General features: G+C 38.0%; 2 protein-coding genes across 12 annotated transcripts in view; one reads left to right on the top strand and one right to left on the bottom strand.

The window, feature by feature from the left end:
* The first annotated feature begins 16 nt into the window (after window positions 1–16).
* CEP70 (centrosomal protein 70) lies at window positions 17–25,130 on the top strand. Of its 10 annotated transcripts, none has more exons than XM_026665417.2 (17): window positions 17–177; window positions 2,355–2,424; window positions 4,147–4,243; window positions 6,104–6,233; window positions 7,636–7,816; window positions 8,490–8,659; window positions 14,019–14,078; window positions 15,184–15,286; window positions 16,002–16,090; window positions 16,401–16,472; window positions 16,847–16,949; window positions 20,026–20,190; window positions 20,537–20,683; window positions 20,993–21,161; window positions 22,809–22,923; window positions 23,895–23,974; window positions 24,986–25,130. In XM_026665417.2, exons 2-17 carry the CDS (start codon window positions 2,416–2,418, stop codon window positions 25,045–25,047), a joined length of 1,752 nt encoding a protein of 583 aa, XP_026521202.2. In that variant the 5' UTR covers window positions 17–177; window positions 2,355–2,415; the 3' UTR covers window positions 25,048–25,130. The 10 variants fall into 10 exon arrangements, with proteins under 10 accessions (XP_026521202.2, XP_087806299.1, XP_087806293.1 ...); XM_087950172.1 differs by having other exon boundaries at window positions 49–344; XM_026665416.2 differs by having other exon boundaries at window positions 97–236.
* A 124-nt stretch (window positions 25,131–25,254) lies between these two features.
* The window catches only part of ESYT3 (extended synaptotagmin 3), a 48,081-nt gene continuing 45,370 nt past the window's right edge, over window positions 25,255–27,965 (bottom strand). The window contains exons 21-23 of one of the 2 annotated variants that reach the window (XM_026665415.2): window positions 27,418–27,523; window positions 27,043–27,092; window positions 25,255–26,058 (exon numbers count right to left, since the gene is read on the bottom strand). In XM_026665415.2, coding sequence (XP_026521200.2) covers window positions 26,022–26,058; window positions 27,043–27,092; window positions 27,418–27,523 — 193 coding nt within the window. In that variant the 3' untranslated portion in view covers window positions 25,255–26,021. Of the gene's footprint in view, window positions 26,059–27,042; window positions 27,093–27,417; window positions 27,524–27,965 lie in introns of those variants that run through there. The other variant, XR_015746558.1, reaches the window with a different exon arrangement.

Here is a 27,965-nt window from a genome sequence, read left to right as displayed (position 1 = left end):
ACTGGAGGCCAAACCCAGGGGCGGCACTACTTCAGCTTGTGTGAGCCCGCCTTTAACGGCCACGGAAACTCTGTCGCCTTGGCCTTTTCGCCGAACGGGAAGAGGCAGCGGGAGAGAAAGAAGGCGCTTGCCTGCCTCCGCGATCTTCTTGCGGGAAAGCCGAGCGGAGGAGACGACGTGAGAGAAGCCTCGAGGAGCCTCGGGGGAGCCGTGGTCCATTTAAAGCAGCCTCTCCGGTGGAACCTTCCTTTCTTTTGGGTTGAAGTCTTGATGAGAGAGAGGCCTCTTGGCGTCGCTAGGAAAGCTTTTGTTTCTTTGTAGAGAACTGAGCATCGGGGGTTTTGGTGTTTTTTTATTTTATTTTGCCGGTATTTAATAACAGAGGAGATCGGGACTGCGGTTTTATAACGTTATGATCGAACATAAGCAGACTTGCAAACCGAACCGTAAGAATAATCAAGATGGTATAAACTCAGCCTTTTCTGCTCAAATTCTGTTGAGGGTCCCAGGCAACTTCCTATTTTGGGTGTGGCTTCCTTAGACTAAATGCCCTTGCCTGCCTCACCAAGGTTACCCGATCCAGTTTGCATTGTTATCCCATACATCCCACCTCAAGTATTAGGCAGCGCTAATTAAGGGGAGAATATGTCCAATATTTTCACCAGATGTAGATGTAGCTACTTGTTAGTAAGCCTTACTTTCAGTGTTGGCAGTGACAATATGATCAAAGCTTAGCGGTGCTTGGATTACCATCCTAAAAATGCATTTGAGTTTCACCTCTCAAAATATTTGGGATAGGTGTGATCCTGTGGAAGGGAATACTTAAGAATGTACTTAGTTCAAGTCAGCTAATAGAGATTAATTGATCATGAGCCATCAGGTCGTTTTTTGTTTTTTTTTACTCCTAGCAACCATATAGAGTTTCTCCTTGGCAACCTATCCCTATTCTGGTATCTCAGGTCATCCAGTAGAGAAAGAATGTACAGTACAGGTAGTCCTTGACTTACAACCCTTCATTTAGTGATCATTCAAAGTTACAATGGCAATGAAAAAGTGACTTATGACCGTTTTTCACATTTACGACTGGTGGAGCATCCCCATGGTCACGTGATGTAAATTCAGGTGGTTGGCAACTGGTTCATACTTATGACGGTTGCAGTGTCCTGGGGTCATATGGTCACCTTTTGCAACCTTCTGAGAAGCAAAGTCAATGGGGAAGCCAGATTCACTTAACAACCATATCACTGTCTTAATGAGTTGTAGTGCTTCACTTAACAGCTGCAGCAAGAAATGTTGTAAAATGGGAGCAAAACTCACTCAACAAGGGTTTCGCTTAGCATCATAAATTTTGGGCTCCATTTTGGTTGTAAGTCAAGGACTATCTGTAAATGATTTTCTTGCTTGAATGAGGTTTTCCCACCAGCTTGGAAATTGTTTTGATCTCTTGTGGGGATGATCCTGCTTGATTATTTAACTTTGTAGACACTGGTAGCCACAGCAGGCTGTTAAATATGCTCTTAGAAAGACACAAGCAACACATCTTTATAAAGAAAAATGAGCCGTCCTAGTTTAGTTTTAGGGATGCTAAGTATAATAGCAGCAAATCTGTGGGCCTTTCCCCATTTTTCTTGAACCACAATGCAAGCATGTCCTACCAATATCCTTTTTTATCCTATATCCCCATGATATGCCTTTATCGCATCTTGTTACCCATGAGTAAAACAACAAGACAACCTGCTGTCTTAGCTGTCTTAGTATTAAATAAGTGTTTCTCCCTTTTGTGACACCATCTAAAGGCATCCTGAATTAGTCTTTGAAACTTGTTAGGCCTGTGCAGCACTTTGGATTGGATCTTCTGGAGGTTGCTTCAATGTGTAAATATATCACCTGCTTGGAACATCCTGAAGCAACTCTTAACTTTTCCCAGGAAAAGCTACCGAAGTTTCTCAGCTGTTTCAAAGAACATTTTGAAGATGGAATGCAAATGCTGCATAGCTATGTCGTCCATTAATATGGGGTGAAGTCAGGGGAGTGCTGTAACTTAAAATAGTGGTAGAGTAGAGCTGGACAATGGGGACAACACAGATTTCATGCCAATACAGATAGCTTCATCTCAGTAGTGGGGAAGGGCCCTATATTAAGCTAATCACATTTCAAAATGGGGGGGGGGGGGAATTGATTGATTTTGAAGGCTTCTGGCAAATTATTTTTCTGTATTTTTTAAAATATTTGTATATTTGAGACATTTGAGCTATAAAACAAGTACATAGCATAGCTTTGTTCAGTTTTCCTCATGCTGTAATGCTATTTCATTTTTTTTGCTTTTCCTATATCATCTCATCTTCCATTTTCAGATTTCAGAAAAAATTGGCATTCTATCCACTGGTCAACTAAAGTCAAGAGTTCAAAATTACAATGACAGAGGTATATCTTTGTTGAACCATGTGTAAATAATGGCATATATTAAGATCACATAGAATTGAATTACTTTCAGCAAAAGTTCAAGAGTTCAAAATGTGTTGTTTAATATTTTACATAGTTCAAATTTTTATTATATTGTTCAAAATGTTTTATTATACTAATTTTGCTGCATTGTTTTTGTGTTTGTTTAATGTTATATAGAAATAATATAGAAAGAAGTTACTAAAGAGCAATAGGAACTTGTAAAGTACCTACAACTCAGAGTACCTACAACTCAGTGTGTAATGTTAGGTTCAAACTCTTATCTGCTGTAGGCAGCATGCCAGTATTCAGGTCTGATGACAGCTTGAGATCAGTAATACTTGCCAATAGTGTATTAAGCCATCCCAGAATTTTAATAAAGATTAAGACTCTAAAAGCACCTTATCAATTTATATTATGAATTATTGTATCTCACTATAAGCTTTGGAGCTGTTTTGTATAATCTGGTTCTGCATAACATTGTTCATGTATTGTAAGGCTACAGTTTTAAGGCTGGTTTCCTAGAAATAAACTTATTAGGATTTCATTGTTAAATAGGATGGGAAGAACTGACACGTATGTGTGTTTGAACATAGTAGTATGAATCCTAGATTTTCAAGAGAGCATTCTGTTTATTAATTCTGTTCATGGGCTGATACAAGGAATCAATCATAGACATAGAGAATCCTGAGAAAAGGGAAGGAGGCAATCTGCATTAATTTCCCCTCTAATATCTTCATTAGTTTTTCAGAGTTTCAGTTCAGTCCTTTGGAACAAGGTGCAAAAAGAGCAATGAGGAAGGTGTTAAATTTGAAAGCCCTCCTTTACTTTATGGGAGTGGCTTAGTGAGTCTTCATTGAGATGAAATTCTTACCTGTGGTTCATTGGTTACGAATCAAGCCTTAGTGATAAATAATTTTGTGGACATGCTTTTCAAAGCATCTAAAGTTGCAGACTGCCCAAAGAGGACAATAGAGGTTCTGTGATGGTGAAATCTAATACTCAAAATATCCATGAGCTGGGATGATATAGCTACAATAATAAGGCTTTGTATTATACTGTTTTTAAATACTTTAACGATTGGATTGAAAGTGTAGAAAAAAAAACCATTGGAGAAAATGATAAAAACCATCTAGTGATTTTGTTTTCCTTTTTTCTGTCTCCCGCTTTCCTTTTGGTTTTGGTTTTTTTGTTCTGTGTATGTCATTTTGAATGGATCTGAGAGTAGTTAGATGCATATCTATCCCATAAATAGAGCTGAAGTCTTTAATTGGAGGTACAGCATTGTAATGAAAGTTCAAAAGTAGGATGTTAGAAAAGCGAAGCTTGTGGAACAAACTGGAAAAATGTGATAAACCTTGTTATTGGTTCACAAGTCTATATAAAATCAGTAAAATAGAAAAGATATAAAATTGATTTATGAACTCTCAACTTTTATGTCATATGTAAAACTGAGGAAGTAGTAAGACTCTTCTTTCACTGTTAGAATGAAAAAGCAAAGGACTTAAACTTGAGAAAGCTTGTGATATCTAGCACTCTCTCTCCTCCAGTATGTTTGCTACCATGTCTATTTTCAGAATTTTACCATCAAGTAGCAATATTAGGTGACCAGTTAGGAGGAATTTCAGAGGATTGTATTAGAGAACAAGTTGGCAATGCTTTGTAATTATAATATGAGAAATTTTCTCTTTTTTTTCACTGTAGCAAGAGCAAGAATGGGAAAACTTAAACAAGTTATTAAGACAACATGGCTTAAGACCTGTGTGCCTTGATATGCCTGGAAGTTGCAGAAATGTGCCAGGTAATCCTATTTTTCACTAAACTAATTTAAACTCACTACCAGTAGAATCTTGCACTTTTGTTACTGTTTGAAGATTTAGATACTTAAGTATTCATAAATTTACAAAATATTATTTATTACTGACATTTCTGTGTATACCCATTCCAAATGGTTCTGAGCAATATGTGATACAGAAGAAACATTGTTAACCCATCAATGTAAGAAAGAAATTTAGGACAGGTAAAGTGATTTTTTTTCACTAGTTAATGGCAGCGTGAAATGGTCGTCCTATTCTGTAGGATGCAATGTGATTGAAAAAGATACAAGTACTAAGTTATGAAAACTTGAATTATGCTTACAGTTTTCCTTCGAGCAAGGAATGATGATAACACTGTACATTGTTGAGGTCTTAAGAACACCCATCCAAACTTCTTTCTCCCAAATTAAGAATTCTCCACTAGGCCCAAACAGTGCTTCTTCCAGGTCTTCTACCACTGAATGGCTTCTCCTTTGCTAATACAAATACCATCACTTACATTCAACATGCATAACTCCAAGAATTCCCCAGACAGCTTAGCCATTGCTGAAAATGTTATTAAAAAGTTGATGTCTGCAAATTGTTGAGGTTGGAGCATTTATTTTGACTTATGGTGTAGTTCATATGTCAGGTTGGGATTGGGCTACTAGCTCTTAATCATCTTTGTTTCATACACTGAAGTATGTTACTATTAATGAGCCGGTAATAATGGTGATTGACATGCCATCAAATTGTTGTCAACTCTTAGCAACCATGTAGATAAATTTTCTCCTTGAAGATCTATCCCTAACCTTGGACTTCAGCTCTTATTAATACTGCTTTATATTCAGCATTTGAGAAAGTGTTTACATTGGGTGCAAATGGGGCCCACATTTGTGATTCTTTATTGGTTATTTATTTAAAACATATGCCATCTAATGTCAAACTCTAGGAAGCTCCAGTGATAAGGTGTTATGATGATAATGAACCAGACAGTTGGGAATTAAAGAGTTATTTTTCTTAATTAGTATCCTTAAATCTGAATTCTTTCAGTCTATGAAGAACTTTAATTATATTGAATTTAGACAGTAGTAAAAAAAGTGGCCAGTTATAGTTATAGAAGCACGCTCATGTTCCAGAACTCCAAAAGTTGGCTTAATGAAATTTATCTATTATCAGGAAAGGCAAGATCATACTAAACAATTCTGTATGGTCTGTGTTTATTTCATTGTTTTAAAAATTGAATCATAATATTGCTATTGAAGAAAGTTTTACTAATTTCTTATTGGTTTATTAGTCATGTGAGTGTAAGAATTTGAGGGTATTGTCAGCCTTTTGGGCAGGCCAGGTCAAGAATCAGACATTACAAAAACTATGGAATCCAACTTTATTGTAAATATAACATCAGAAGCTTTAATGCCTACTAGAATTTCATCGGTCCTCTCTTATATGATACAGAATTAAGAGGATTATTTTTATGTTTCGTTCTTTTCAGGCCTGAGATTTCATTTGCAGTTTCATTTACTGATACTTTTCATTCCTATCCTATGTCTGCCTTCCTTTACAGGTATTAATTATGCTATACTTACTCTGATGCCAGAGTCTTGAGTAAAGAGACTTTGTGTACTTCTATTCAATGGATATAAATGAAGCATAGTATTTCCCCAAAAAATGTTATTTAAAAGCATACTTCCATCTATCTCGGCAATATAGAAAGTATCATAAAAGGCACTTGCTTTGTTATTAGTAATTGGAATTATTTTCTTTTTGCCATCTCTTACATGGTACACTTTTAGCATTCTAATTGATTTGAGAGATGCTTTAAAATAATGTGTTTAAAAGGCATTTATTTTTTAAAATATCAGACTCAGAGAAAATTGTTATGGACAAAGAGTCTTCTGAAGCACTACAGCATGCACTGAAAACATTACTGGAAGAGACAGAGCGTCAACGAAAAATTATTCGTGGCTTGATAGAAGACAATCACCAGCTTAGGTAAGATATTTTCTTAGAATTCAATTGGATGTTATTCTCTAGATGAAATACACAAGAGTTATCGTTCTTTCCCTCTGTCTCCCATCCATCCATCCATCTCACTTCCCAATTTTCACTTAGCCCTGTCTTCTGGTCACTCTGTTTGGTTTAAAGGTTTCCGGGCTTTTCCATTCTGCTGTGGCATTTTGGAAACTCCCTGTGTGCTCTCCTCATCATTGCAAAGTTTTCCATTTAATAGAGATTCTGCGAAAAGCTAACATTCGGTCAGAATTCCATGCTTTCAGTGTAGATTTGTTTTCTTGAGTTCTTACTGGGCAAGGAATGACAGTGCGGCTTCTTTGCAGCATAATGAGCTTCCTTTATTACAGTACGCCCAGGTTGATGCTTTCTTCTGGGTTGTGCATTTCAGGAGGCATGACTTAGATCAGGGGTGTCCAATCTGTGGCCCATGGGTTGCATGCAGCCCTGGACAGCTAGTAATGTGGCCTGACAAGTACATAAACTTTTAACCTTATTACATAATTTATATACATTAACTATATTATATATTTTATATGCAGCCCAAGACAATTCATCTTCACTCAGTGCAGCCCAGGCAAGCCAAAAGATTGGATATCCATGATCTTTGGCTATTTAGGTTTTAATGTATTACATAGGATAATACCTTATAATATTATGTACTAAGCTTTAAGGTGATTTCTTTAGCTTAGGTTATTGCAGTGGTGATCCATCTATGAATCTCCAATTTTGTTAAACTATACTGGCTATAATAGAATTAAACAACATGTGTGGGCCACAAATTATCCCACTCCCACCCCATAAATAAACCCAGCCCTTTTCCTTTGCAATCCATGCTTTATAACTTCTGAACCAAATCAAGAACCATTATTAAAAGAAATGTGAATTAGCAAATTGTGTGATACAGTCTTTTAGATGTTAGTCTCTAATGTTACTTTCGATTTCAACTTCCAGGTAGTCCTTGACTTACAACAGTTCATTTAGTGACCATTCAAAGTTACAACAGCATTGAAAAAAGTGACTTATGACCATTTTCCCAGTTACAACATTTGCAGCATCACCATGATCAGATGCTTGGCAACTGGTTCATACTTATGACTTTTGCAGCATCCTGGGGCCACGTGATTACTTTTTGCAACCTTCTGACAAGCAAAGTCAATGGGGAAACCAGATTCATTTAACAACCAGGTTACTGATTTATCAGCTGCAGTGATTACAGTTGGCAAGAAATATCGTTAAATGGGACAAAGTTCACTTAACAAATTCTCACTTAACAGCATCAATTTTGGGCTCAATTATGATCATAAGTTGAGGACTACCTGTATTTAGGGATAGCCTATTGTTTCATTAAAGTTTATTTTTGTTTGGTTTGGTTTTCAATTAGAGATGAATTACGTTTGGAGAGAAGTCGGGCTTCCCGACAGGAACAACGAGCTAATGATTTGGACGTTATTGTGGAAAATGTCAAACATAAAATATGTCAATTAGAAGATGAGTCAATAGCCAATGCTTCTCAGCAACATAACCAAATCAGAGATCTTCAAAAAGATCATGAAATTTCACAGGTACTTCAATACTGTTTGGAGTTTGAAATTCCGGGAAGGTTTGTTCATTATAGATGAGAGGTTTTTTAAGAACTATAGCAGCTACAAAACTTAATTCTAAATTGCATTAGTAGTCTGCACTCCTATTACTATTAGTCTTCTCATCACTCCTTATCACCCATCCCATCCCACTTGTGACTGTATGACTGTAACTTTGTCGCTTGTATCCTTACAATCTATATTGACTGTTTCCTAGTATGATTTAATTGCTTATTGTACCCTATGACTATCATTAAGTGTTGTACCTTATGATTCTTGACTCTTGATGAATGTATCTTTCCTTTTATGTATATTGAGAGCATTTGCACCAAGACAAATTCCTCATGTGTCCAATCACATTTGGCCAATAAAAGAATTCTAATTCTAATTATGTCAAAAGCAGCAGGTCGTGATTATACTTTAACTCAGAGGTGTCCAACCTTGGCAAGTTTAAAATTTTCCAGAGAGCCATGCTGTCAAACTTTGCCAGGGTTGGAAGCTTCTGCTTTAAATGAATGTGCAAGAAGAAAAAGTGAAAAGTGTTATCTTTGGTTATAAAAGGCAGATGTTTTCTTGAAAATTGATAGTTATGGCCAGCTAGTACTTTTTTCTTTTCTTTTTGGCTTTTGCAATTTTCTGGTTTTTCTGAACCCAGGAAGTGTACCGCCACCAAGCAAAACATTTGGAGGAGCAAGAAGAGATGATTGGCCATTTACAAAAGGAGCTTTCCAAGCTGGGACTGGAAGAACAGCAGCGTATTGCCACTCAGAAAAAAGTGTTCCGCCAGTTTTGTAAGCAGGCTCCAAGAACTCACGTGGATCAGCAGTAAGAAATTCAGCATGCTTTTTTAACTAATTGTGTGTGTGTGTGTGCACACACACATGCGCATACACACACACACACGTTCAGGAAAGAGTACATTCAGGAAAGAGTAATTTTATGCAAGTTTTTCATTTCATTTTTTATTATAATATTAAAGGTGATTTTACATAGGAATTCATGTTAGGTAGTCCTTCTCTGCATTGCACATGTACCTTTTCTTTTTTTAAAATATTTATGCTTAGGCTTTGATGTGTAAATAAAGAAAAAGAATTATAAAAAATCAAACAATGCAACCTCCCCCATAACTCCAGTAAAATATACATAAAGAAAAATGTCACTTAGCCCAATTTATCGTTTTATCTTTTGATTTTATAGCGAAATATTTGCATTATACTGAAAATGAAAAGTGAATATATGTAACTTAGCCTAGATTGAATCCTTCTGCTCTCACATTATCTTTCAAATATCAAATAACTTTTTTTTGCTGCACTGTATTTTTATTATTTACTTATATTTCGTATTTCTAAACTGCCCACCTCCCTCAAAGAGATAATAACATCTAAATGTTTGATATATAGTTCTAGTAAATTCATATCTTGAAACCATACTGCTTTTTTAATATTTTATTGACAAATTTATGAATATGAAATCAACACTAGGTGGTAGTGGGACACACCTATATCATAGAAATGTCCCCTCACCCATTTTATATTCCCAGCTAACAAGGTTCACACCAGTTCTTTTTAATATTTTCTCAGTTCTCAGTTTGAAATAGAATTCTTTTTTTGATTACTCTCATTCTATGATCATACAAAACATAACCTCAAACAGATTTACGTCTGTGTTTTAAAACTCTTCACCATTAATTTATTAATATGGGCCATTTTAATTTTCAACAACTAATACCTGTCTCAACCATATTCTTGCTTTATATCACCCAAAACACATATCTACAACAACAATATTTATATGGTTTTAGATAATGGCAATGTACCTGAGTCTAATTACAAATCTACCCTGTGTTTGCTACCATTCTACATCTTTTCTTTGGGGACATACAAAACGTGTCCATATGGCTTGAGTTCATTTATGTTATTTACATAATACATTGATGGAAAAGTACTGTACAGAATTCCAAAATTTGAATAGAATTTTTAATCAATAAAGTAGCTCAGAAACATAGTATGGGATATAATGGGTAACACCATCTTGGAAATACCAGTTTAGTTTTTATATTTTTAAAAATTAGTTTCTATTTTCTCCTCCAGATGTTTTAGCCCATAATGCTCATCAGCCACAAGCAGCAATAACAGGGTGAAATTTACAGGGTCTCTAGCGTCCTGTATTCATCCGTTAACTGTTTGGGGTTAATTTAATTTCACCCAAAAGGAACTCTTACTAGGGAAGTTTAAGTTACATATGTTATGTACTGCTTAGGTGTAGGGATTGGGGGAAATTCTTATTTTAATTTTTGAATTGAAAATTAATGCAATTATCCTTTTTGTTCTGTTTTAATTTATATTGTCATTCAATAATATTAATTATTTTCTTGACTCAATGGATTTATAAATGTGGATTTTTTTCTAATATATCATAATATAACATTTTCTGCAAAGCCTAATCTTTCTCAATAGCATACATATAACTTGCAAATTGTTGCCTTTGTATTTAATGGCTATCTTTGATAGTTGAGCTTCTAGCAGAAATATACAACAACCTATTAAGGAAAGATACTGCAGTGAACTAAACTTTGTCTACAAGTTCACATTCTTTCTTATAAAAGTTATTCTTAGGACCCGGGCGGGGCAGGAGAGGAGCTCTCCCGCCCGCCCTCTTTCCGCGCCTACCGGTGTCCCCGCAGGACGACCCCTGCCCCGCAGTCCATGTCAGCGGAGCTTTGCCGCTGTTTCGTCCGGGGTCTCTGGGCAAACACGTCCACCCGAGCGGGCTTGTCGCTCCCGGCACACAACGAGCGCTGCCTCGGATTCCTGTCCGGTTGCCCCCTTTTGAGGGCGATGGCAGTAAACTGTTCCCGTAGCAGCGGCTGTTCCTCTTTCCCGGCTGGGCTGGTGAACGAGGCTTCGCAGAGTTAAGACTGTATGGACTTTGCTGGATTGGGATTAAAATGATTGATTTATTAAACCCCAGTTACTTCTTCCTGGCCTGTCCCCTTGTTGGAGCCAACAGTGGTTTATGGTTCACTAAACCTTGGGGTACTTAGTGGGGTGTTCTGCTGAACTGTGACTGAAGCAGGCCAGTTACTTCTGCCCAGAGCACCAAGGAAAGTATCAGGATGCAGCCCAGGACCTGCATTTCAGGGGGCTCCTGGCCCTGATTAAAAGCCAGATCTGAGCTGTGTTCAGACCAGCCTTTGCACCCTCGCCCTCTCTTTGGTGGGAACTACTGGGTTCTCCGAAGAGGGGTGGGGGCTGTTTTTGGCTCTGAATATTATCACAACTTCATGTGGGTTCTGTCCTCCTTCAGGGCGGTCTGAATCAACCCGCCAGGCCAGAGTTGTAATTTGTTGCCTGGCTTCCCTGCAATCACAACTACCCCACTACTCCAGGGTCAGATGGAGCAGAGACCTCATCAGGCTGGCCTCTCCCCCCCTTCTCAAGAGCCTGGAAGCTCTTCATGTCCTTCATGTGCAGCCTGGAAGAATGAATGACTTCCAAAGCTCTGGGCTCCATCAGGCCCCTGTCAAGCGCAAGTCCCAAATGGGGTCAGGGTGTCCCTTCTCGGGAGGGGCGTGAGATTGCACAAGAAGCAGGAAAGAATCCCAGAACAGCTCCTGCGTAGTCACGTGTTCCCTTTCCCCACCCTGGTGCTCCTCTCAGGTTTGCTAAAAACAAACCACCCGGGTGACCCTCCTGCCTTCTGGAGGGCACAGGCGCCGGCAGAGTCCAGAGGGGAGCTAGCCGACCGTCCGGCTGGCAGGTGGGACTGCGAGCATTTGGGGGACTTGGCTGCCTCAGGACCCGCATCCCCTGCTCTCCTCGAGGGAAGCGCGTCTTCGCTCTGTGGCGGAGGAACCAGCCGGCAAGGCAACCAGGGGTGCCTCAGGCGATCAGCGAGAGGGACGAATTCACGGCCGGAAGGCCGGACCGGAGCCCCCTCCCCCAGCCCCTCCGGGCAGAGGGGCCGGCCTCCCGGGACCAGCCGCTCCAGCGGAGAGAATTGCTGAGCCGAAGGTGCCCTGCGAAGCCTCGCTCACCAGCCCAGCTGGGAAAGAGGAGCAGCCGCTGCTACGGAACAGTTTACTGCCATCGCCCTCAAAAGGGGGCAACTGGACAGGGAATCTGAGGGCAGTGCTCGTTGCGTGCCGGAGGCGACAAGCCCGCTCGGGTGGACGTGTTTGCCCAGAGACCCCGGACGAAGCAGCGGCAAAGCTCCGCTGACATCCGCGGGCAGACAGGCGAACGCGGGACCTTCTCCTCCAAGGGCGCCCGGCGCTTTTCTAACCACCCTGGCCCGTCTCTTTCAAGCGGCAGCGACTGCGGGGCGGGGGTCGTCCTGCGGGACACCTGTGGGCACGGAAAGAGGGGCGGGCGGGAGAAGCTCCTCTCCCTGCCCCGCCCGGGGGTGTCTTCCCCTTCTCCCGGTACAGGAGCTCCGCGGCGCTGGGCGGCGCCAAAGACGACGCTCAGGGCTCGGTCGGAACCGTCCGGCGCGCCCGATCCGATGCTAGCGCAGCGACTGCGCGCAGCTTCGCCTCCAGCGGCGGCCTTCCAAGCCGTGGCCTTTCCTTCCCGAGGCGCAGGCGGGACTGGGCCGCACCGGCGGCAGCGACTCCCAACAGCCCTAGCCGGGAAGGGAAAGACAAAAAGCGCTTTGCCTTTCCCTTCCCGAGGCGGTGGGACTGGGGCCCACGGCAGCGACTCCACACCATTTTTTTTCAGGGGATCTGACTCGAGTATAAGCCGGGGATTTTTTCAGCACAAAAAATGGGCTGAAAAACTCGGCTTATACTCGAGTATATACGGTACTTATATTTCGTATTTCTAAACTGCCCATCTCCCTCAAAGAGATAATAACATCTAAATGTTTGATATATAGTTCTAGTAAATTCATATCTTTAAACCATACTGCTTTTTTAATATTTTATTGACAAATTTATGAATATGAAATCAACACTAGGTGGTAGTGTTGGTAGACACGCCTATATCATAGAAATGTCCCCTCACCCATTTTATATTTCCAGCTAACAAGGTTCATACCAGTTCTTTTTAATATTTTCTCAGTTCTCAGTTTGAAATAGAATTCTTTTTTTGATTACTCTCATTCTATGATCATACAAAACATAACCTCAAACAGATTTACGTCTGTGTTTTAAAACTCTTCACCATTAATTTATTAATATGGGCCATTTTAATTTTCAACAACTAATACCTGTCTCAACCATATTCTTGGTTTATATCACCCAAAACACATATCTACAGCAACAATATTTATATGGTTTTAGATAATGGTAATGTACCTGAGTCTAATTACAAATCTACCCTGTGTTTGCTACCATTCTACATCTTTTCTTTGGGGACATACAAAACGTGTCCATATGGCTTGAGTTCATTTATGTTATTTACATAATACATTGATGGAAAAGTACTGTACAGAATTCCAAAATTTGAATAGAATTTTTAATCAATAAAGTAGCTCAGAAACATAGTATGGGATATAATGGGTAACACCATCTTGGAAATACCAGTTTAGTTTTTATATTTTTTAAAAATTAGTTTCTATTTTCTCCTCCAGATGTTTTAGCCCATAATGCTCATCAGCCACAAGCAGCAATAACAGGGTGAAATTTACAGGGTCTCTAGCGTCCTGTATTCATCCGTCAACTGTTTGGGTTTAATTTAATTTTCACCAAAAAAGGGAACTCCTACTAGGGAAGTTTAAGTTGCATATGTTATGTACTGCTTAGGTGTAGGGATTGGGGGGGAAATTCTTATTTTAATTTTTGAATTGAAAATTAATGCAATTATTCTTTTTGCTCTTTTTTAATTTATATTGTGGTCATTCAATAATATTAATTATTTTCTTGACTCAATGGATTTATAAATGTGGATTTTTTTCTAATATATCATAATATAACATTTTCTGCAAAGCCTAATCTTTCTCAATAGCGTACATATAACTTGCAAATTGTTGCCTTTGTATTTAATGGCTATCTTTGATAGTTGAGCTTCTAGCAGAAATATACAACAAACTATTAAGGAAAGATACCACAGTGAACTAAACTTTGTCTACAAGTTCACATTCTTTCTTATAAAAGTTATTCTTAGGACAGAGTGAGGTATCGTCCATGTTTTAACGTTTGCTGATTTATATTGGCTAAATTAGGGTGTTCCTTTTTTTTCAGGATTTGTTGTCTAATTGATTATTATGAATCTCAGATCAGCCATGTGAGAAAAGAACTAAGGTGAGTAAAATGGTTGGTCTTGTACAATTTGTGGACTTATCCTATGTGCAATGACTCAGAGTGTAACACAAACGTAACAAAATCCAAAACGTAAATAAATGTCCTTTATTGCCTCCAACTTGGTCCCACTGTTCAATAATACTCAGTTGGAGATAAAACATACTCAAAAATAGTCTTCAAAAGACAGCAATACAGTCCAAATTTAATGAGCAGATGGAGGTGAAATAAAAAAAAACCAAGCAAACTACAATGACGAAATGTCCACAATGGAACAGAAGTATTTACCAAATTCAAGGAGATAACGAAGCACAGTCTGTTGGAAGGACTCCAACCAAGATAACTTCAGACCAAAATAAAACATGCTTTGCTTCTGGCAACCTGTTTTCTAACCGTCTCTCTTATATACTCGTCTCCCCAGCTGTAACCAATGAGGAAGATCATGGCCACTTCCTCTCTCACAAGCCAAGTTGTTGCCTTCTCCTTTCCTCCCTGCGTGTCCTAGGATGCAGAGGGGATGGGTCTGGTTTTTCCTCTTGACTGCCCAGCTGGCCTCAGCCTTTCTCCAGTCTCCTCCACAACCTCCGGAGCCACACCTCCACTCCCTGTCGGCTGTTCCTCCTCTCCCTCAGAGTCCGACTCTACCAAGGGCATGACATTATGACTGCAAAGTATACTTGAGGTGACAAAAGTGTTAAGAGAGATATGGTGCAGGAGATCCCAAACCACTCTTAAATTATAACTTGTATCGACCTTCTTCACTAGTCATGCTGTCAAAGACTGATGGAAGTTAGAGTTCAAAACCATTTGAAACATCACATTATCCATCCCAACCTGAGTCATAACTGAGATATACAAAAAAAATTTATTTAAAATTCATAGGGTCAACCAGCTGACAAAACAACCTTACATCACGATATCCAACATTTTCTGAATAGATTTTGCTTCTTTTGGATGTGTTCAAACTCTTTGGAGCAAATTTGCAAACGGGGGAAGGGAAGAAGCACCATCTTTTTGGCCAAAGAAATTCACACTGTTAAATGTAAAATTTTGTTTTGTTCTTCTATAAATTTACGCTTAAATTAAATGTACCCAATATCCTTTGTAGGAAGTACAAGAAAGAGATCAATCATTTACAAGATGAAGGAAAAGATGAGGACGAATTCTTGAAGAATGTAGATGCTACTGCTAATTACAAAGCTCTACTTATGGTAAGGAATTATTGTATAACTCTAGGGTTATATCTGGAATCTGGACAACTTCTAGATGTAAAGTTATAACTTTCCTAGTTAGTAAGTTATAGTGTGATTCACTTTAGGATTATGCTGAAGGCATTGGTTGATTGTCTTCAAATGTATCCCACTGATATCTACAAATAAAAAACCAAGCTTAGAGAATCCATACAACCCTACACTCCAGTCCTGAGCTACATATCTCCTACATATCATAGTTTGTAAATACTGTGTATATCTAAACCCCATTTTGCTTTTTTCAGCAAGTATTCATTTTTTGCAGCCTACCTTATACAGTCTGCTATCTTTTGACTAGAATCTTCATAATTTTTCTCTCCTTTTCCCCATTTTTTGTAAACATTCTGCCAGATACAGAAATTCATCTTCCTGCTCTTATTGACTAATTCAATTTGAAAGATAAAGCATTGCACATTATATTTTATATTTTCAGATATTTTCAAGTAGTTAAATTACATGAATTTAAACACTGGAATTTTTATTTTAAGGAGTTTTTAATTTTTAAAAAACATTAACTGTGGATTCCTTGGGTCAAACTTTAAGTAGCTCATTATTTTTCAGTGTTGATTAGTATATCCTATTCATTAATCATCTACTTAATTGTTAGGAAAAATGAGAATATGCTTTGTTTGCATGCATATGTATGAGTGTAATATTTGTAATAAATATTTCCAAGTCTTTCCAGACACAGATAATTGAAACAAAAGCTCGAAATGAACAACTTGTGCATGAAAATATTAATCTCAAGAAAGAGATGGAAATTAGGTGAGTCGGCAAAATAATTTCAGCACAGCATGCATGCATGGATTTGATTTAAATCCTGGATCTTAAATTCTGTGTGAAAACATTTACTATTAACATCAAACAATCTCTACAAGCCATTTTTCAAGTATCTGATTCATGCTATCATAACAACAGATGACCATTTAATAAATTTACTGGGAGCAATAGAAGCATGATCTGGTGAATGTTTGGCAGGGTTGTTACTAGCCTCATAACAGCAACAAACAGCAATAAATCTTCAAGACAAACTTTTTCATTGTGAAACTTGACAGAACCATTTTCTTCCCTTCAGGCCAACTGCACAAGAATTAAAATTTTATAAACACCAAGTGAAAAAGCTGGAGAAAATATTGAAGAACATCAAGTAATGCATTTTGAATAAGCCTTAATCATTAACCTGTTTTGCAGATGGATAAAAATAGGGACATATAGTGATTATTGATCTGAAATCTGGGGTTAGACACTTTAAAAGGGAGGAAACCAAAATGGGAGCACAGCCAAAGGGAAAACAAGGAGTATAACCCAAGCCAATGAACCCATTGTTATTATAATTTGTAGTTTTTCTGTGATTTGTGTAAAACATCTTGTGAAAGATAGCGTTCTGATTATTTTTTTCTAATTTATGTAGACACTGACCATATAGTTTACTTTAAATTTTGTGATTCCATGTTTGGTCTATAAGGCATGGATCATAGAGCAATTTATTTAGCATATCTCCCTTTCTTGGTTGCTTGTTAGATCACATGAGAGCAGTGAAGAAGAAAACATGAAAGAAAACAAAGAATTTAAAAAGGGTTTGGGAGGGAGCCAGCTGCAGGAAGTTTGCAGAAAATACTTACAGGTGAGTGGATTTCTGTTGTAGAAATTCTGCAAAAAAAAAAAAAAAGCCCTAATATTGAAATGAAGAAAAGTTTTCTCAGGTTTGCTGTTTGTAACTGTTCTCCTCTTTCATGGCTACAAGGATATTGTGATTACTTATGAGAAGCTTGATGCTTTCAATTTAACCTAACTTACTCAACACAGAGAACTGTGGTTTGTTTTGGATTGTCAGGAAATGAAAAACTTAGTAGCAAATCAGCTTCAGCTCCTGATTTGTTCCCTAATTTGAATTTTGACAAATTATAATTCCTTGAATTTATACATCTTATTTAAATGAGAAAGAGAAGGAAAAGTCAGGGAGCTGCATCCTATGGCAAGAAGCCATGTTTCCCAAGTTAAGTATGTAATTGAGCCAGAAAATATGCCTTTATTAAAAGCTTCTGTTCATTCAACTCCCTTTTCCTCTAAAAATGCCATCGGGCACCAATAGAATTGAAGCCTTTCCTGAATCATGCTTCTTGATTGTGTTGAGAATAATTCCAGCTGGATTACCAGCTGATAGCACATATTTTCAGATTGCAGAATAGTACCGCTCTGATAACTGCTAAGCTTCTATCTGGGAATGCTATATTTCTTAACGGTATAATCTACTACTTGATGTTGCTGTTTAGTAAGCGTCATATTTGTAGTGTGGAATATTTATTTTCTTATCATTTGCATTTCAGGGAGAACAAAACTACCACACATCAACTCTAGTCAGGTGGAAATGAAATTATGCTTGTGACTTTTTTTCATTGTGACTTCCATGACTACCAGTCTGTCTTCCAGTTTAAACCATTTTTATTATTTGTGCGAACTAGAATTTGCTTAGAAATTACCCCCAAAGAAGCTTGCAAACCAAACAATAATTTAATGTTACTTCCCAGACAAACCGATTTTGCTTAGTGAAAGCACACAAGGAAAAATTGGAGCAGTCTTGTTCATGCAATGCTAAATTATGGTTTGCTGTTGTGCCTGGACTGACCCACTATATTGGTCAAAACAGTGTACTTAATAAATATAATATAGCTAGAAAGGCAACTTCACTGAATAGTACCATGCATGTTTAGTTACAGTTGTGCTCATAAGTTTACATACCCTGGCAGAATTTATGATTTCTGGCCAATTTTTAGAGAATATGAATGATAACACAAACACTTTTCTTTCACTCATAGTTAGTGTATGGCTGAAGCCATTTATCAATCAACTGTGTTTACTCTTTTTAAATCATAATGACAACAGAAACTACCCAAATGACTGATCAAAAGTTTACATACCCTGGTGATTTTGGCCTGATAACATGCACACACCTTGGCACAAAGGGGTTTGAATGGCTATTAAAGGTAACCATCCTCACCTGTGATCTGTTTGCTTGTAATTAGTGTGTGTGTATAAAAGGTCAATAAGTTCCAGGATTCCTGACAGACCCTTGCATCTTTCATCCAGTGCTGCATTGACGTTTCTGGCTTCTGAATCATGGGGAAAGCAAAAGAATTGTCAAAGGATCTGCGGGAAAAGGTAGTTGAACTGTATAAAACAGGAAAGGGATATAAAAAGACACCCAAGGAATTGAGAATGCCAATCAACAGTGTTCAAACACTAATCAAGAAGTGGAAAATGAGGGGTTCTGTTGAAACTAAACCACAGTCAAATAGACCAACTAAAATTTCAGCCACAACTGCCAGGAAAATTGTTCGGGATGCAAAGAAAAGCCCACAAATAACTTCAGGTGAAATACAGGACTCTCTGAAAATATGTGGTGTGGCTGTTTCAAGATGCACAATAAGGAGGCACTGGAAGAGAGATGGGCTGCATGGTCGAGTTGCCAGAAGAAAGCCATTACTACGCAAATGCCACAGAGTATCCCACTTACAATAGGCCAAATAGCACAGAGACAAGCCTCAAACCTTCTGGTACAAAGTCATTTGGAGTGATGAGACCAAAATTGAGTTTTTTGGCCACAACCATAAACGCTACATTTGGAAAGGAGTCAACAAGGCCTATGATGAAAAGTACACCATTCCTACTGTGAAACACGGAGGTGGATCGCTGATGTTTTGGAGATGTGTGAGCTACAAAGGCACAGGAAATTTGGTCAGAATTGATGCAAGATGAATGTGGTATGTTATCAAAAGATACTGGAGGAAAATTTGGATTCATCAGCCCGGAAGCTATGCATACTTGGACATTCCAACATGACAATGATCCTAAACACAAGGCCAAGTCGACCTGTCATTGGCTACTGAAGAATAAAGTGAAGGTTCAGGAGTGGCCATCTCAGTCTCCTGACCTCAATATCATTGAGCCACTTTGGCGAGATCTCAAGCGTGCAGTTCATGCAAGACAGCCCAAGAATTTACAGGAACTGGAGGCTTTTTGCCAGGAAGAATGGGCAGCTTTACCATAAGGAGCCTCATCCATGCATACCACAAAAGACTTCAAGCTATGATTGATGTTAAAGGGGGCAATACACTGTATTAAGAATTGGGGTATATAAACTTTTGATCCAGGGTCATTTGGGTAGTTTCTGTTGTTATAATTTAAAAAGAGTAAACACATTGATAATAAATGGCTTCAGCCAACCACTAACCATGAGTGAAAGAAAAGGTTTTGTATTATCATTCAATATTCTCTGAAAAATGGCCAAGAAATCATAAATTCTGCCAGGGTATGTAAACTTATGAGCACAATTGTAAATCTGTGGGAAAAATGTAGTTTCCTTGCTAAATATAGAAACACAAATATAGTGAAAGTAATACGTTTGGGAGTTGATGAATAGGAAGAAGCCTGATTATCAAATACTTCACAATAGAAAGCCCATCCCAATCGCTGTTGGATCAAAACCCAACAGAAGTGTAGTTCTCTGAGATCTTGTTATTTCAATGGAAGAGTGGAATGTTTGATTAACTGTCCATTTAAACCTGGAATTTTAACTAGGATTGAATTGTGCTCCCTATTCCTCAGGTACAATCAATGTTACTCCAGCCAAGTGGCTGTCTGGAACATTTTATAAAGATTAGTGAATAATGTTTCTTCTTTCTTATATTTTAACTCTAAAGGTATTATCCAGCATTGACTCTATTATCAGAAGCCCAAGAAGATCTCCTCTAATAACACTTATGCAGAAAAAGGGCCTTGGGAAAAGCTGGGCTGAGGAGGAAAGTGGATTTGAGCATCTCCCTACTGTGATTGAAACTTGGGCGGACCAGCTAATGGCCCTGAAGGTACTGGTGGTCTTCGACTGCTCTTTTCAGCCTAGGGACCTGCCCCTGCCCCTGGTTTGTCCAGTGAACATCCTTTGTGTTTTCCACATATCTTTGTACTCATTTTCAATGAATGTAATTTCAACATGCAAATAGTTAAATAATAAACAAATGTATTTCGCTGCAAAGAATTTTTTACACACTATGCTGAGAAGTCTTTCTCTCACCTCATTTGAAATGTTTTGATTTTAAATTAAGGAGAAGGATATGGGAACCTGACTTGCCCACAGTACCCTCTTAAATTCTTACATTGACAGCCCAAAAGAATAAGAGTAACACATCAACATCTTTCTTTTCTTCTTTCAAGATCTTGCACCAGTCCCTGAAAAAGCTATTTCTGCGGTTAGTTCCTTGGCATTCCAAAACTATGCAGGACACTAATGAATATATTAGAGTTGAGGATCTTCAACAAATAGTGGAGGAAATCTCTGAAGAAGTAGGCAATGAAGAAAAGGTAATCTTGTTCAAAAATTCTGATTATTCATTCTTAGTCTTATGTGTTTCCTTACCTATGTGGAAATATGATAATAATAGTATGTCATTTTGGTCCTGAAAGTACATATATACTCATATGTATGTGATGTGGGCTTATAATGATCTTAATTTGCCTATCTATTTAGAAAATGACATCCTAGTTCTTTTCCAGTTATTATATCTGGGAGAATCCTAGACTTTAGATAGAATGCATCCCCAGGATTCTATTATGTTTAATCAGGATTGAAATGATCTTTGGGCTCCTTTTGCTTTTATTCCTATCCTACAGAAAGCTCTGATTCCTTCACAACAAACCTTGTATGCCATTGTCTGTCATTTTCAAAAACTGTTTGATGTGAAGACTCTAAATGGCGTTTACCCTCGGATGAATGAGGTTTATACAAAACTTGGTGAAATGATCAATGCTATGAGGAACCTCTGTGATCTCTTAGAATTAGGTAAGAATCTCTTGCTTCTTCCTCTAACCTGCTCAGAGTCAGACCAGAGTAATGTGGGATTGAAGAAAAACTCAGCTGTGTTCTTTTGGAGTGTGTGTGTGTGTCTATATATTGAAAGGACATGATAAATTTACCATAGGTTTTGCAGGAAAAGAATGGCTGCCATAAATTTTTTACCTCAGATAAATGTTTTTCCTGCATCTTAAACTTAATTGCAAATGTACTTGAATTGAAATAAAAGCTGAGGATGGAATAATAAAATACAGTACACGGAACCAAATAACATTGAATTCTACATATTTTGTTTGGTTTGGTCACATACAAACTCTGCAAAAGCATGTTGCAAAAGACAATTAAATGCAGCGCCAGATTTGCTATTGATGCTTTGGGATTTATGGATTTTAAAAACCCATGTAAGGCAATAGTTCTGCATCTCCCAGGACTCTATCACGTGGCCACAAGAAAGACTGGAAATACACTTTGGAGGAGATCTGATACCTCCTTTGCTATGTCCCTACAGAAAAGCCCATCCTTTTTTGAGATGTGGAAGGATAAATGGGAAGCAGGTTAAAACCGTCGTATATTCCTCATGTGCATCTTGCTCCCTTCCTTCCTTCCCTTCTTTTAATTGTAAATTATTATTATTTAATTGTAAATTATTATTATTTACAGTTTTAATGCCACCCACAGTCGCCTCTAGAAAAGATGGGTGCCATACAAGTTTAATCAATCAATACATTACTCAAGTAAATCCATCCAATCTCTACACACAGTCCTAAATTCTCTTTCAGATAACCTGTCATGCCCCTGTTAGAATCTGACTCCGAGGGAGAGGAGGAATAGCAGACAGGGAGTGGGAGTTTGACTCCGGAGCTTGTGGAGGAAACGGGAAGGGCACAGGCTGTCTGGGCATTCAGAGGAAGACCCAGGCCCATCCCCTCTTCATCCTAAGGCACGCAGGGAGGAGCGGATCAGGGAGAAACATAAATGGCGTGGTCTATGGGGAAGGAGAGGGTCCTGATCCCCTTCCTGGGTTGCAGCTGTGAGGACTGTTTAAAAGAACAAACTGCGCATGGCCCAGTGCTGGAAACAAAGCATGAAATAATTCTAGTCTTTCAGTTCTTATCTGAATTCTGGCATCCTTCCCAGTGTATTATTTCGATATCTGTGGATGTCTTCAAGCCCTTATCCTACCTTGTCTCATTAATTGCTTCAGTGTGGTTTGTGTTGTTTTTTCTATTTATAAGTTATATGTATTTTGAGTTTGAACAGAATTTCTTCCTTTTCGCAATGATGGTGGGGGAGTTTTTTCTCCAGTCAATGATAATAATTGGACCTTCTTCTTCCATCCCATCCTGTTGGCGTGAACCAAGCCAGTCTTGTGAAATATCAGGGCCTCCAAAATAACATGATTGCTCTGTTAATCCTGTTGGTCTTATCCTCCCACTATCAGCACCACAATCGTTGTTGGTTTCGCCTTCCCATTAAAAGCTCTGGCATGCCTGTCTTGCACAACCTTTTCCTGTGTTGCTTCGTTTGGATGTTTGATTTGGCAACCATTTTGAGAAGCTTGCTGTTTCATCTTCTGCTCCCACTTTTACCTGTTGTGAAATGTTGCAAAGAAACTGATACAGTGTTTCATCACAGATAGCTCAGCACCACCTAGTGTCCTGGTGAACACTGTTGGAAAGCTATGCAATTTGTTTAATGAGAATGTGGCCTGGCAGGTGGAACAACTGCTGGGCACACAAGACATCGAAAGGTATGCAGATCTTCACAGTTAACTAATAGTAGCTTTACCAAAATGCCTTTAGCCCTACATTCTAAGTGCATAATGGAGAGAGAATTGTGTGACGTCCTGTTGGGTATTTGAAGAACACTGTCACGATCATCGCAGTCACATTATTCAAGGCAAATCTTAGAAAGCTTTTTCAGTTTTTATTGGGCTTAATTTCTAGTGGCCTGATCCTCTTTGCCTTTCTCTGAACATGTTACATTTTCTCACAGTGCTCATTAAAAGTGGGGTGTCCAAAGGTGGATATGGGTGGTACTTTAGGTGAGGCCTGATCATAGGAAAAGAAGGGAATTCTTCATTCTTGTGCTTAAGTGTTCTTGTGATGTCACATGTAGTGTTCATTTAATGATACTAATTGGGACTGGCAACTCTGTCCCTAAGGATGTTATCATAAAGCATGATGTCACATGGCCGCACTAATTTATGATTGCAGTTCCAGCAGTTCTAGTTGCCATTGGTAGGTGAATGTCACACAATCACAGTATCCTGTGATCATCATTTGCAACTTACTGCTGGTTTATCCATTGACTTTGTTGGAAACTGGCCATGAAGGTCACAAATGGTGATGGCATGATTGTGGATATTGTGATCCTTGTCATTGCCAGCTAGTTGCCAAGTGCCCGAATCACAATTATGTGACTGCTGGGATCCTGCAACAGCCACAACTATAAGGAATAGACATAATAAGTCCCCTTATTCAGTGCCATTGTAACTTCAAATGGGCATTGAATAAGTGATAGCTGAATGAAGACTAAACCTGTACATTTTGGCTGATAAGAGTTTAAAACTGCATTTGTCTTTTTTGCACTGCTATCTCATACTGCTATCTTGTACTCAATTAGCAGTTAATTGTAATCAATTGACCACCGTGATAAGTTTAGCACATGTTTAAATGACAAAATGAGAGAATGAATGTTTAGCAAATTGATATTTTTCAGCATTATCTACAAGTTAGAAGAACATGATGACTTTTTCCCAGCATTTCATGCTCTTATTAACAACTTGCTTCATGTTCTAGGTAAGCACTTTCTGCAAATTAATGACACTAGAGAGAGGGGCCAAGGCTTTAAGTACATTATTTCAAATGATTTTTGTTTTTACCAGAATTTAAGGGCAACATTTAGCTGTCTTTTGAAATATATCTCAAAGAAATTTGTAATGATGTGGGATTATCCATTGTCCTGGTAAGTCCGTGTGGTTTATCCCGCCTCAAAAAATATTAAGAAAGAGATCAAAGGCTACCCAAAGTTATTGCTCAATTGTAATTTTAATACATGTCTAGAAAGTACTATAAATAAAATTATAATTGTAAAATAGTTTCCTCCTCTTTGCATCCTTTTTTTTTGGAATATATGCCTACATGCTATACACTCTTACTGTCAGAGTCAAGTAGAAAGTGATCTTAGGATCGTTCAGCAAAATTCATGGTAATTACATAAGGATTGTTCACATGGTGTGTTTTTTATTGGCTACTTATTTTATTGGGGATTGCCAACCATTCAGCAGGACAATTCAGTCATGGTGTTTCTGTGAGAGATATGCTGTGACTGCAGGTTTTGAGAAGCTCAGCACATTTACTTTCAAAGAATTTTAAAGTCTTCCCAGGACCCCAAAACACTTCCCCTTGGATTGCCACTGAGGGATGCTTGTTTTTACTGCCATTTTCACTGGAGGAGTCCATTGTGAATGTAGGTGAGATGACCTTGGAAAAAAAAACCTGAAATAGCCATGTTCAGCCTTCATGTGGACATGCTTTTATGAATTGTAGCAATATTGCAAGTGAAGATTGTTAGTTATTTTGAGTGTAGGGTTCTATACTGTCCAGACTGGAGTTTTCCATTCACAAACTAATTATAGCCTGGTTTGTTTATTGTTTACTTCTGAAATGTATTGAAAAATTTACATACTTTACAATATAAATTAATAAACATAGAGGCATACCTTTTAAGTACTCCATTGGATATCTAAAAATAGGTGACTGTTGAATTGAAAAGGCAAAATAATGTTTGCAAAATTGCTTTTGTTTCAGAAGTCAGAAGTCTCGCAGAAATATTACCTGCTGTACAGAAGCTGAAATGGATGGTCCAATAATGTAAACTAAATGTAAACTTTTAACATATTGACTACCTCTTATGTATTTTTGAATATTTTTTATTAAAAATGTCTGAATGGAATCTTGCAGATTTGTTATTTGCTTTCAATAGCATGGATCCAAATTGAACTTGGTTCAATAGGAGCCAAGTTTTCCATTAATAAGGAGTACTAATGAATAGAAGTTAACAAGTCATAAGCAGCTACTATATCATAACTTAGTTTATTATTTAAAAGCACATTACACCTGTAATTTAAACAGTTTCTGAATTAGATTCTTTGGCATAAATAATGCAAAACATAGTCTGTTTTATGTACAAAAATTAAGGCAATGATTACATACCTAGAGTATTGGCCTCTTTGCCAGTCATGCTCTTTCTTTAATCCCTTGGATCATTCAAAAAGAATCAGAGGATCCTTTCAAACAGAATTCAATGAAATGTGAGGAAATGCTGCTTGAAGGACTCTAGCTGCAGGGATGAGGGATTTTTTTTTTTGTCTCCTCATCTCCCAGAAAAAGAGGGTTCAATCCAGATTTTAAAAAGTATGTTCTGTACGCAAAACTAGCATACTTGTCAATGTGATTTCAAAGTGATGTGGACCCTGGTTTACTTGTGGCTCTTTGTGTGGTGGTATAGACCTTGGGGAGGAAAAACTAAGCAGCAACGAACAGTGCTTGGTCAGTTAAAACCTGAGAATATGGAATGCGGAGCCCTCTGCCTCAGGATGCCACCTTTCTTTGGTCAATCAATTGGGGAACTCCTCAAGTAAACATTGTTACAAACTTTGCCATTAAAGGTTAAATGCAGGATGATGCCAAATTCATCCCTTGAAAAAGTCAGCATTTTAAGAAATTGATAGTAATGTGTTAAATAAATTAAGCATTATTGAAATATAAACATTTACAAAATCTTATAGTGGCCTTCAAAGTTCCAAATATACATGAAGTGTGCTGTTGATCAGGTATGAAGGAATCAACTCTCGGGCTGTCCATTTATTGTCAACTGATACCTATAAAAAAAGGTAGTATGATGAATTAAGGCAGATACTCCTCCACTAACTAGCTAGCTATATAGATATCCCTGCCTTTCATGTGTGTGCGTGTGTATATGTATATATGTCTGTGTACACACACACACATATATGTATATCTTTATGCATGTGTATATAAGGCAGGGAACCAAAAAATCCCAATTCATTTTGTCTGTCCTAGATGTGGTTTCATTATCTGGTGGTGTGATAGTGAAATTATAAGCTGAATAAAGCACATTTAAATCATTGCATTGGTCTAGTTAGGTTAAAAACAGCCTTCTAGATATTCCTTCCCAGTTCCAGGACCTTCTGCTAGAATCACTTAACCTAAAATATTCAAATGTTGCATCACCATTTGAAAGCAAAATGTTTGGAGTGACAAAAAAAAAAGTGGCCTTTTCATATTTTTCAGTGTTAACTTTGTTTCTTCCCTATTTTATGAAATAAAATGTTTAAAACTGACAATGGTGAAAGCAGCACAGCTGCAGGATCAAGTCCATATCTAACTACTGGCAGTACTCAAGCCATCGTTTCTTGGTTTATCCAGAAGACCATTGCTAAACCACAGAGCTACCTAATTTCTCATTTCTTACAGCTCTGTTGGTATTAAAAACTCCTCGACTGGCCATAGATCTCTCTTATCACCAGAGATCTTAACATCTTCTCAGTAGCAAAATTAAATGGATAGCAAGATTGCAACTTGAGTTGCTGCTGAATCCCATAGAAAGCAAAGGGGTGGAAAATTGTAAAGCACAGCCTAAACATATGAAGTGAAATTCTCCCTAGATTTTCCATTGCCTCTGGAAGGAGGGAGAGGAACCAGTATTTGAAACAAGCGATTATTATTTCTTCTGCTTGGTCCATTCTGCACTATCCAGATCTAACAGGTAATCCTCTCATTGCATCTAGCACTGCTTGATAGGTTGCATTGCTACCTTGTATATGCTGACCATCCAAACATACCATTGGGAGAAGCCCTTGACTAAATCTTCCTTTGACAAGTCAATCAGCACCTTTAAAAAGAAAAGTCAGAATTGTTAAGCTGCTTAATTAAATATTTGAGTTACAAGTACATGGTTTTTAAAAATAAAGTGTATTTTTGCATATAAACTGCCTAGCAAGCTCATAACACAGTACTGCTATTTAGTGTATACCTCTCCGTATTTTTTTTAAATATTTCCTCTAGAGGATAGCAACATTTTGAAGTTATAGAGCAATCCATAGTGATTGTCTAAATAATTTGTATAGCAAGTTCTTACTTCAAGTGTGTAAGGGTGAAGAGAAAAGGAAGAAAATCCACAGGAAAATGTGAATAGCATTTTTAAAAGAGCATCTTACCTTTCCAAGTTCTTTCCTTTCATGTGAAATAAGTGACTTTCTGTTTTTCACAGCAACATCTAAGACCCGTTTCTTAATATCTTCCAAGGTGTCATTAAATTCAAATCTAAATGTATGAAAAAAAAAATGCTATGTAAATAGCAGTCCTCTAATGCAGCCCTTCCCCAACCTTTCTGCTTTGGTGGACTGGCAGGATGGAGAGGGGATGGTTCCATGGGAGCTGCAGGTGCACGTTCGCCACTCAAACAAATAGAGCTTTGCACACCCATGCACACTCGCATACCGCTTGCGTGGCCCTGTTCTTAAAGTTCTGATTTTTTAATACAATATATTTCTGTTTATTTATATCCTACCTTTGTTATTTTTTATAAATAATTCGAGGTGGTGAACAAATGTAATACTTTCCCCACAACAACAGCCCTGTGGGGTGAGTTGGGCTGAGACAGAGTGACTGGCCCAAAGTCACCCAGCTGGCTTTTGATTTCTCAAAGTCAAAATTTGAGATTATAGAAGGTGGAATTATACAGTTGATATTTTCAATTACTTAA

This window comes from Notechis scutatus, chromosome 1 (assembly GCF_049901735.1).
Source record: "Notechis scutatus isolate UNSWTSFEM ecotype Mainland chromosome 1, rNotScu1.2, whole genome shotgun sequence".
Taxonomy (NCBI): domain Eukaryota; kingdom Metazoa; phylum Chordata; class Lepidosauria; order Squamata; family Elapidae; genus Notechis; species Notechis scutatus.
The sequence above is the reverse complement of the archived record's forward strand: the minus strand, read 5'-3'. Positions and strand labels throughout refer to the sequence as shown.

Bases quoted from the DNA above. Each gene is read 5' to 3' on its own strand.
- CEP70 (XM_087950167.1), top strand. The intron at 16,473-16,846 runs GTAATGCATTTT...GTTGCTTGTTAG, and splicing joins AAAATATTGAAGAACATCAA to ATCACATGAGAGCAGTGAAG. The intron at 16,950-20,025 runs GTGAGTGGATTT...TTAACTCTAAAG, and splicing joins TTTGCAGAAAATACTTACAG to GTATTATCCAGCATTGACTC.